Consider the following 12,280-nt stretch of genomic DNA (forward strand, 5'->3'; position numbering starts at 1 on the left):
TAAATTGGTGAAGGCTCTCCTCCAAATGGTGTCCACATATATGAAAATATGACCTCCAACTGGTATCTTTCATAAATATTATGAGAATGTGCAAGATTCCTTGATAAAATCCACAGGATAATTTTATTCAATGATCATCTGAATATAAATATCAATCAAAATCTTGTAAAAAATGTTAGTGCTTTCCCATGAAATTATCTCCAATTTATCCTATACAGATCTTTTTGTATATAGCTATTTATGTACCATTTTTTTTTATTAGACTATAAGGTCTTAGAAAGCAAGTAATATTTTTACATTTTTTTGTATCTCCAGTATTAATCAAAGTACCTAACACATAGCAGGTACTTAATAAAAACTTGCAGAAACTTAACATCTCTCTTCAATATTTGAAAGCTGGGCTGTTGTTTGAACCAGGAATAGATCTGTTTCATTTCACCACAAAGGGCAAAACTAGGAAGAAAGGATGGAAACTTCAGAGAAGTAGATTTAGGCATAGTGTAAGGAAAAACTTCCTAAAAATCAAAACTTGCCCAAAACACAGTGGGCTTCCTCAGAAGGTTGGATGAGTACTTGGTAGTGCTTGACGACAACTTTCTCTGTCAGGTATTTGATGGGATAAAAATGGCCTCAGCAGTCACCTCCAATTCTAAGATTTTCTATGTCAAAATAGAAAAGGAATTGTATATGTCCCTTTATAGATTTCTTTTATAAGTACCAGTGTGCTGATTATACCAAGAATACTCTGGAGCAGAGTTTCTTAAACTTTTTCCATTCATGACCCTTTATGCCCAAGAAAATTTTACACAACTCTGGGTATATAAGTATATAAAATAGGTATAAATATACAACATTTACTGATAATGAATCATAATTTTGCAACCTCACATTGAGACCCCATAAGGGTTTGCAAACCACAGTTTAAGAAGCTAGGCTCCAGAGAATTCTCAGTGAAATCCATAGCAACTAAAAAGACTGGCTTAACAATCCAAAGTTTCCTAAACAGAAGTCATATCTTTATATTATGATTTGCACCTGGATGGGCAACTCACTGAATTAATACAAATATCCTGGATTCATGCGTACATTGTGGATGGACAGTGAGTTAGGCCCAATATTGAAGAAAAGGATGAAGACAAGCTAGCTAACATTTAGGAAAATATGCAGTGCTTTTAATGATCCCAAAATGTTTCCCTGAAACAAAGGCTCATCTTTGTAGCATTAATATTCTTTCTGTGATGCTAAATGGCTGTGAATCAAGGAACACCACAATAATTAAAAAGTCAAAATTGGCTTGCCATCCAAAAGGCAGTGGAGAAACATATGAAAAATGTGAATATTAATGATAAAGAATTCTGCAGAAATGGCATAAAAGATGACCATAAATCTTTTTTGGTCCAGAAATTAAGGTGGATTAATTAAATACCAAGAGTTAGAGATAATTAATAAACAGTTCCTTGATAACCACAAATTGTCAAATGAGCTCGAGGAAGATTTCCTGGACAAAAGCTAGAGGATTGTAACCATGGCACAATGGAAAGAGAATGGATTTGTAGACAAAGGACAGAAGTTCGAATCCCACTTCTGCTTCTTACCTCTGTGTCTTGGGGCAAGTCATTTAACATAACTTCATCTCAGTTTACTCCTCTAGAAAATAAGGAAGTCGGAATATATAATTCTAAGGTCCCTTCTCACCTTAAACCTACCATCCTATAATCCTATAATCCTGGGATACTAACAAGCATTACATGAAATTAAAATATGTTGATGTGTTGTACTTTGCCCCATTTGTTGGGATATATATATATGAATGACTGTAGATTCTCCAAAGGATCAAAATATTCATTCTTATAGTTACAGTATCTGGTTGTGAGTTACAAACAATAAAATTTCTAAAGAATTACAATTATGGAAAAATGAAATAGAATGAAGAGAGAAATGATGATGGGCATGAGTGGATGATAGCAAATTACAAACAATGACTTGCATGAAAAGAAATAATATAATAAATGTCATGTAGCTATTAAACCCTATTCTGAAAATAAATGTAAAAAGTAAAAGAAAAACAAATAATTATAACTTAATAACAAGTATCAGAGTTTATAAATATAACTAAATATTTTTTACTGCTCATAGCAATTCTTTTGAAGCATATATAAAATATGATACATATTTTTAATAGAAAAATCTTTGCTTTTTTTGAGGAAAAGAAATCTAAGATTCAATTTAAGATCTGACTGGTCCATTTTCTGTGCTATACTAAGTCCCCAAATTCCAAAGTCAAGATACAAAGCAAAAATGTGGTCCCAAAAGGCAACATGAAAAAACTAGCCAATCTATCACATCACTTTCTCCTCTGGTAAGCAAGTGAAATTAACACTGAAATTCCTTCCATTTTTCCACAAATATAACATGTTATCAAATATCAGTCCTACACCTAATTTTATGAGCTATAAAAGGACAACATATGTCTTGGTTTTCAAAATATATTCAGAAATTTAGTGACTAACACTGTACAGACCTGAAGAAGACATAAAACTATCTTTCTTAATTTTCTCATCCTTAAAGTAGGGAAAATAATATTTGTGTTAACAAAACTATTTCCATATTTATACTAAAGATAATTATATAGAGATACAAGTGTCTAAAACGATTGCTCTTAGTAAAATACTTTGTCAACTGCAAAGGCAGATGTAAATGTGATAGATTATCATTTTTGTTCAAAAGAAGAATAAAAAATCCAATAGACAAAGCTAATTTTTTTTTTAAAGATTAGGATGACAGCCATCCTTAGTGCATATAATCAGAAAAGTCAAGGAGAGGTTTTGATGGTACAACACATAATTTATTACGTGTAATCTTGGTTGACCAAAAAGTAAAACAAAATGTAGTCATAAATTATCTCCAATCCCTGAAGGAGAGTGAAACATAGTATTTTCACCTTTTTGTTTGTTTGTCTTCTTTCTCATTTTTTTCCCTTTTGATCTGACTTTTCTTGTACAACATAACAAATATGAAAATACATTTATAAGAATGACACATTTTAGCTATATCAGATTACTTGTTGTCTTAAGGAGGGGGTAAGAGAAAGATGGAGAAAAAATTGGGAACATAAAAATGAATGTTAAAAGCTACCTGTACATATATTTGAAAAAGTAAAATACTTTTGAAAAAAAATTTTAAAACCTAAAAAATATAAATAAATAAAATAAAGTATCTCCAGCTTCATTTCAAAGTATGGCCATAATGGTAGTAACAATAACTACAAGAAACCTATCAGTTCCAACACAGTTGTTTTTCTTTTTCTGAAGAAAATATTGAATCATAAACAGTAACTTACTTTACTTAGTATCCTATCTGACCCTATCTGACCAATTACATTCATAAAGCAAGAGGATTTAAAGGAGCAATCAACAGCCAAAGAATAAAGCAAATCTAAATTGTTCATGTAGGATTAAAAACTATAACAGATCATTTAAGTGAGCTGTTGAGCCACAGCAAGACAATACATATAAGTATATTTGGATATTATTATGTAATATTTATATGTAAGCATACTGTGTATATATATGTATATAATATGTAAGTATATTATTATATAATATTTGGATTTACATAATATTTTCAAGTGTGATTCAAGGTGAGATTTTGCTATTAAGTATATAGGAAAAAGTTTTATTATAGAGAAAGAAATCTATTTTGACAAAAAATATAGAAATATAGACCTGTCACATATACATTAAATATTTCATTAACTTCTATAGCAATTTCACTCACCATTTAAGACAAAAAAAGAAGAGCCATTTTTTAATCACTCAATTTCTTAGAATTCATCTACATTTATATTCTATAAAAAGTTGAAAGGGAAGAAATTAATGACTACTCGATATACATTTGATACCTGATTTACATCTAGCCTTTTCCAGTTCTCCAGCTGCCATTCTGAAAGACACAACAGGAACATATTAAAAGAATAATATATTTGATTTCCAATGAGTTGTCAGTATTTAATAGAAAGGAACAGCTAGGTGGCATAGTGATTAGAGTGCTGGGCCTGGAATAAGGAAAGATTCTTCTTTCTCAGTTCCAAGCTGAGTTCCAACACCTACTTGTTGTGTGACACTGGGTAAGTTACTTAACTGTTTTTCTCAATTTCTTCATATATACAATAAGCTGGAGAAGGAAATGACAAAAAATTTCAGTATCTTTTTCAAAGAACACCTCTAATTGGGTTAGAGGGAATCAACAAGATTGGAAAATGACTAAAGAAACAAATAGAAAAATTTACTGGAAAACATAGGGCTCATTTTTCTGTTGGTGAATCCAAACTGACTTTCCTTTCCACCACCTTGTCCTTCCTCTACCAATATTCAGCACTGTGCTGTAGCCCATCTGTTTTCTTTCCTCCAAATCTCAAAAGGGAGAGAGAATGAAACTACTGATTGAATACAAATTCCTACCATCTAACCTCAACTGGATCCTCATTGCTACTAGGTAAATAAGCTTTTTATTTAATCAAAAGAAACTTTTTATAGAGGCAATTCCAAATTTCTTTGCACACCATTCCTCTATCTCTTGGCAATTGACCTAGCCTCCTACTACAGACTGAAAGACTGATCATGATCTTTTTTTTTTTTTTTTTTTATCAATCTTTCTCCACATTTCAAAACTTTCTTTACCTCTCTGCTGTTATCTCAAAAACTGAGTTGGTCCAGATTATCTCCACCTCACAGTTCTCTGGCTCTTACCTCCAATCTCCTTCAGAAGGACACCTCATTCACCTCATCTCATCTTTAATTTCTTTTGTTTTCTTTCCCTACTCATTCCTTCCAAACAGGTTCAGATTCTTCCTGTCCTTAAAATTTTCCTGTGTCCTACAATCTTCCAAACATTGTCCTATATCCATCTCCTCACTTCAAACATTAAATTAATTGCTAGTGATTCTATTTTCAAAATATCTCAACCATTCTTTGTATCCACAATTCTATCATCATCATCTTGGTTCAGGTTCTTATTATCCCTCCCCTGAAGCATCATAATATTTTAAGGGGTCTTCCTGTTTGCATTCTTCCATCCTCCTTCATCACTTCCTCTCTCTCCCCTTGCTCCCCCTTTTATCTTTCTGTCTCTGTCTCTCTCTGCCCCCAAAATGCAATCATAGTAATCTTCATCATGCATCCTATGTTACCTTCTTATTTACTTCAAAAAAAAAAAAGGGGGGGAGGATCCCAGTTGCCTAGAGGATAAAATACTATGAAATTTGACATTTAAAGTCCTCTAGAGTTTGACTACAAGCTACATTTTTGGTGTCATTTCATTTTACTTTTTTTTCATGTCCTATTCTGCAGTTAAATTAGGCTACTAGTTGTTTTCAAAATAGTTAGTGCAAAACTTGTAAACATCTTTGAATTCATCACTTTATTTTGTATTTTATTCCTCTGGGTTCTTGTTATATCCCCTTTAGAAGACTGCAAGTTGTTTGATTGCAGGAATTGTGTGTTTAGTACCAGAAAAGTGCTTCATAAATGTTTACATAATGAATGAATAAAACAAAGAGAGGTATGTGAAATATAGATATAGGAATCTATTTATGTATACATTTACTATTTTATAAAACTAGACATGAAACTGATCTCCTACTAGCAGCTGTTTTTCCATATTTTTTCTCAGAGATTTTCGTGGATGTGGTAGTGGTGGTTGCTCATTGAGTTTTTATAGTGTATACTATTTTCAGATAAATATTTTAATATGTAAACAAAATAAAAAGGCAAAAATAGAAAAGAGGAAAGTATACTCATAAAAGGGTCATGGGGAAGCAGTAATAGCAACTGCTTATCCCCCCCCCCCCGGCAAAAAAAAAAAACAATCTTAAGAACTGCTGAATTATTGAATATATGGAGAGAGAGTACAATGCTAACCTTGACCTTCAAGTCAAGTTCATCATTACATACTATATACCATATGCCTGATTCCACAGTAGTTTTATTTTTTGCTTAGAGTTGTCTGCAAATAATATATTACATACATAACTACTTCTCTCTCCAAATAATTTTCAAGTAATATTTTACATTATTATTACAGAAAACTTCATTCTTCAGCTTTCACATATCCAAACTTAGATATTCATAATAAAAGTCATCCAAGGAGGTAACTATAATAAAAGAAGTATTTCTAAGTTTAAGAATTAGGTTGCTAGAATGTAATAGGAAATGAGATACAATATCACACTCAGAAATTTCTTTTAAATTTAATAATAATATCTTCATGAAAAATAACCTTTTTTTTCCACTACCTCAAAAATACTAAGTACAGATGATGAAAACTATCCAAAAAGTTGAACTTTTTTGATAATGTGAAGAATATTCAAATTGTAGCAGGTTCATTTAAATATTTCTAGTTTTATAACAAAAATGCATATTTAAGTTATCTGATGAATAAAAACTGTTTATTCTCATTTCTACAATATATAATCCTATTTTACTTATGAAGAAAAACATAATTAAAACTTTCAATAATGAGTCTTTAAAAGTTTAGTGTTTAAAAATTAAAGAAAATGTGCACTAACGGTTAAATACTCTATGACATTAAAAGAGAAGGCCACAAAGTCAAGAAAATCTGGGTTCAAATCTCACATCTGATATGTACCAGTTGTATGATTCTGGATAACTCAATTTGTATTTCATTACTTCAGGCAAGTTCCTAAGATTAAACGTTGCTATACTATATTTTATAATATATTTTTTTACAATTCAATGCAAAAATTGGGTTTAAACAATGCTCATTACTAGAAAAATTAACTTTAATGTTGTATCATTTGATTATTAATTTTAATTTGTAATATTACTTTTTCCGTTCAAAATCCCCACTTCTCAAGTGAGCTAACTCACTTAGAAAAACATTCCCAGAAACTGGCTGAGGAATGTAGTCACAAACTAGCCCCTCCTAGGATTTCCTCTGGGTCTCTCTATTTATCTCATAAACAAAAGCTAAACAGTTGATTCTTGCTAACCAGTTACCAAGAACCATTCCTATGGCTATGGTCTATTCATTAGAGTTTTGGGCAGGCTGGCTCATGAAGAAAAAGTAAAGCCAGAGAGATTTTGCTTGCCAGGCCTATTGAAGGCTACAAATCTCAGCTCAAACCTCATTTCTCAACTGACCTCCCCACCTTGAATAAAAGAGAGGGGTTGAGGATTCTTAGTTCACCTATTTTTATTAAGTGTCCATCAATTAGGGTCTTTTTCTTATCAAAGGAGGTCCTAATAATGTGCTGTCAGAAAGATCCATATCTTTAAGGTAGATCCATATCATTTAAGGTAGATCAGAGATTCCCTTTTCCTCTTTGGTTATTGAAAGAATCTACAGATCACAAATTTATTGATAAAGGCCGGCTTAATTAACAAAATATTTTTAATATCTGGAAGTTTGTCTCAGAATTTCACAGGCTATACTACATAAATGAATCCAAGAATAGAAACAATATAAAAGTAATTCATGGAAACCATTTTTGAACATTTAAATTAAAAATGGAAATACAACTTGAAGGTATAATCTATTAAGCCTAAAATTTGTAGTTTCATTTTAAAATCATGCTATTTTAAAATTTATTAAGGATGTATTTTCATACCTTTCAAAAATTCATCATCAAAGAGTTGGGTTGACACCTGCTGGGGATAACGGATTCCAGCTCCCCAAGAGACCAAAGGTGTTAAAGTCTCTGAGGCATGACCAGCACCATGGGATCCTAGAAAGATTAAAAGGCAAAATGTTAACACCCTACAGGGATAACAATTTTTGAGAAAAGCCCACTTTCTTTTCATAAAAAATCAATCAATTTGTCTAAAATTTTCATCTACATTTTTACACTTATCTTTATGGAAGAGGCTAAAGAAATTTCTCATAAAAATCATTTCTCCCTCTATCCCCCCAAAAGAAATATCATTCTAACATAGTGACTGTCATATGGTAAGTGCTTTTTCATTTGCTCATTCATCTTCTTGTCACGGATGATTCTTGCGATCTAGCATCAAAATTTTATTGAATTAGTCTGCAGAAATAGAATTTTATTGATACAATTCTTTAGAGAAAGGTGTTATATTCCCTATATCTATAACTGGATTTCTTTTCCTATTTTTTCATAGCACTCTATATCCTCTTGTGAATATTAGTAATTTTTTTTCTAACATCTGATAATGAGATAAGGCAGTGGCAGCAGTGGCAAACTTGTTTCTAATGCTAATGGAAAAGTATATTTGCCAGCCCAAAATTTTGGGGGATATGTAGGAAACTACTATACTATAATTCCTTTTTTCTAATCCCCCACAATCCTGAAGAGATATAAGCTTTGGTTACAGAAATAACTTTATAAATGTTTGTAAATTGATGAACTCAGCTGAATTTCCAAAGCAATAGGTTGGACTCAGACCAGAGGTCACCTTTAATATGCAAAGAAGTGTCTAACCAAAATAATAATGATACATTCTCTGATTTCCCAAAATGTTTTATTACTTCACAAAAAAAAGTTATTTGATTTCCACATTACCAAGCAAGAGACAAGGTCACAGGAAAGATTCAAGCCCCTCCTTCTTTCTCTTACAATGTCATTTAACTTGCAGAAACCACGACTCAAATACTTGGGGATTAAAGTGAATTTTGAAATATCGTCATGGTCTAAATAACCAGACCTTTATAAACTACAGAAAATATTTCTCAACTTCTCTATTTATTGGAAACATTTAGAATTTAAAATGACTAACCCCAATCTGTCATTCCATGATCAGAGGTAAAGACAAAGGCTGTTTTCCCATCATTTTTGTAAAAATCATCCAGAAGGGACACTATCTCTTTCACTCCATCATCAACTTTTCTTATATTATCCTTGTATTCCCTGTGAAATAATATAAAAGAATACAATTAAAATTATATTAAGAAAATTCAATATTTGTTTAGTTTGATCTGAAGTTGTCACACTTATAAGTAAATAGTATTTCCTGAAGTACTCATACCTGTATATTTTTTTTAAATAGAGCTCTAATTTGATCCCTGAAACAGTTGGAATTTTTTTTTTTTTATCTCTTAAAGAACAAAATGACTACAAAGAAGATTTGGATACAAGCTAATGAAGCTTTCTAATTAACACAAATCTCTTTCTGAACTAGCTTTATTTTCAACAGTGGAGCCTTTTAATTGTAGCTATCTAAAAACTGAATATTCATGATTGTTATTCTTCATCACAAATTGTAATGCTTTTGCTATACCACCAAATAACCAAAATCATGCAAGAAAACATTCATCCTATTAAAATTAAGTTTCTCTGAGTTAATTAACATGTCCATATACATAAACAGGATATGTTCAAGACTAGCAAAATCTGTCATAGATAAAATTAAAAGAAAATGAATTTATTTCATCAGTGAAATTATTTTAAAGTCATGGTAGAAGTAGATAAATAAGACATCTAAAATAAAGGATAAATTTATAAAATATTTTCTGTTTCAAATCTAAAGATAAAGGGCAATTCAGTCACTATAGTATATACTATATAGTGGAAAAATACTGGAAAAATCAGAATGCCCTAGAACACTGAATAAGACATCTGTGAAGAATCAAAAGATAGGAAATAGAAAAAGATCATATAGAAAGAGAAGGGGTGGGAGAATGGAACTTCAATCCGCCATTGGAAGGAGCACAGAGAGGGATAAGACTCAACTATGTTTAAGTCTTCATCTTCTTGCTTTGATTCTGGGACTGACTTCCCTCACCCTCTGTACTCTGGAATTCTATTATAGTGATAATTCCCTTTCATCCTACATCTGATGACATCCTCTGACACCAACTATGATCAATTAAGCTTTCTGCTGGAGACATATCATCATTTGTTACATTGTCTACTCCCCACTCCAAAGCTGTCAGTTTCTGCTTCTCATTCTCTTCTCCCATTGACTTGCCCAACTTACAGGACCAAGAGTGGCTAACAAGAGTCTTTTCATCTGCTTATAATTTCTAGACCTTTCTTCTGCCACCATCACTTAGTAACTCCTCTTTAAAAGTTCACTTCATCTGTCTCTCTCACCTTTGTTTCTTTGGTTAACTGGTCATTCTCCTGATAAACAATCTTCTTAGCACTCTACTAAAATTGTTTTTACAAAGGGCCATCAGTAGGCTCTTGTTAAATTTGAAAACCTGTTCTCAGTCTTCATCTACTGTGACTTTTATGCAGTTTTTGACAGTGTTGACCACTGAAATTATCCATTCCTCCTCCTAGACACTGTCTCTTCCCTTAATTTTCTTCCTGTATCTTTAGTAGATTCTTCTTTCTGTAAACTAATATTTTATCCTAATACAGTCCCAAATCCCAACTTTTCTGGTTTTTTGTTGTTACAACTATTTCCCTGTTATCCAGTTTCAAAACCTGTTACTTTTGAAAGTCTTTGTCAAGGTCTTCTGATTCTGTTTCCAAAACTTCTAATATACCCTCACTCTTTTCTCTCCACTCACACCACCATAATTAGACTACTGTAATAGTCTCCTTACCGGTCTCTCTGCCTCCAATTTTACCCCTACAAACCATTCTCTAAAAAACTACCAGAGTGAATTTCCTAAGTACATACTTGGCTATAAGACAAATAAAACCTACAGTTCTGCAATCTAACTCCAAACTATTTTTTCCAAGCTTGTTTGAGATTGCTTTTTCTCATGAACTCTGGCCAAATTGGACTACTATCTATTCCACAAGACCTATCCCATTTTCTTTGAATTAATACAACTCATACTCCAGGTTTGTAATGTTTCATCTCATCTGCTTTTGTAATCTTTTCTTTAAGGTTCAGATTAGATGACATTTTCTTTGACATGCCTCCTCTGATCTTCTAGCTAAAAGTATTCTTTCTCCAAATTTAACTTTTGTATGTATGTGTATGTGTCATAGACCTCTTGGCAATTAGGTGAAGTCTACAGACCTACTGTCAAAATAATGTTTTTAAATGCATAAAATAAAATACATAGGATTACAAAGGAAATCAATTTTATTGGAATACAGTTATCAAAATAAATTTTTTAAAAGTTTGTGGAAACCGGGCTGTTTGCTTTTTTTTTTCTATTATTTTTAATTTAATTAAAAAACAAACAACATAAGACTTTCCATTTATAAATTTGCATACATATTTTATATGCACATATACATATATTTATATAGAGAAATAGAAAAGAAATTTTATAGTAAAGTGAAGATCTTCCCTATGTGTGGCTGTCTTTCTTTTTAAGCATATAATAGGTTCAATCTGTAGCTTTTAAAAATGTTCTGCTTATTTGTTCTCTACTCAGCATTAGGGGGGAAAAAAGATATCTCAATGATTTTTCTTCTTTTTTTGGCTAACCTATCCCCATGTTCATGTTCCTCCCTTTTTTCTTAATGAGAACAAAACAAAACAAAAAACTAAATAAAGTTCTTTATAGCATACACATAACATGAAGTAAAACAAACTGCCACATTGGCTATGTCCAAAAATGTTATGTCTTAGATTCATTACTTTCTCTGTGAAGATAATGGGTAGCATGTTTTATCATACTTTGTTATAATTCTCATAGAATTGTAGTTGGTCACTGCATTGGAATATGTATTTTTTCCCCTAATGGTATTATTGTAAAAATTTCCCTGTTGGTTCCGCTCAAGCTACCCCCTGCATCAGCTTATACAGGTCTTCTAAGGTTCCACTAAAACTGTCCACTTTTTCATTTCTAATGGTTCAATAAATATTCGATTACATTCACATACTATAATTATTTTGGCCATTCATCAACAGAAGACATTTCTCTAGTTCCCAGCTATTTTTTACTTTAAAAAGAGCTGTTATAGATTATTTTAAATATTCTTTCTTTGTTCTCTTTGGGGATAGTGCTGGATCCAATGGATATGCAAAAGTTAATGACTTTTAGGGCAAAGTTCGAAAATATTTTTAAAGAAAGATTATGCCAATTCATAGTTCTACCAACAGTGAATTAGTATATTTCCCAGTTTCTCTTTTATCATCATGGCCAATCCAATTAAACCTCAGTATTCCTCTAATTTGCAATTAAATTGCAATTTAAAATTTAAATCACAATTGATAACTTGGATTTCTTCCTTTGAAATCTGACTAATTCGTATCTTTTTACTATCAATCTATTGGGGAATAGCTCTTGTTCTTATAAATTTAAATCAGTTCCTTATATATCTTGGATAAGATATATTTATTAAAGAAACTTACTATAAAGATTGTTTCCCATATTTACCTATTTCCTA

The 12,280-nt window shown here is 31.5% G+C and overlaps 1 protein-coding gene across 1 annotated transcript in view; it reads right to left on the reverse strand.

Moving 5' to 3' along the window:
• PIGN (phosphatidylinositol glycan anchor biosynthesis class N) overlaps positions 1-12,280 on the reverse strand; it is a 174,137-nt gene that overhangs the window by 130,870 nt on the left and 30,987 nt on the right. Inside the window, exons 6-8 of the mRNA XM_051969902.1 lie at positions 8,757-8,887; positions 7,628-7,744; positions 3,902-3,942 (exon numbers count right to left, since the gene is read on the reverse strand). Of these exons, the coding sequence (XP_051825862.1) occupies positions 3,902-3,942; positions 7,628-7,744; positions 8,757-8,887 (289 nt within the window). The remainder of the gene's footprint in view (positions 1-3,901; positions 3,943-7,627; positions 7,745-8,756; positions 8,888-12,280) is intronic.

Source organism: Antechinus flavipes, chromosome 1 (assembly GCF_016432865.1).
Source record: "Antechinus flavipes isolate AdamAnt ecotype Samford, QLD, Australia chromosome 1, AdamAnt_v2, whole genome shotgun sequence".
Lineage (NCBI taxonomy): Eukaryota > Metazoa > Chordata > Mammalia > Dasyuromorphia > Dasyuridae > Antechinus > Antechinus flavipes.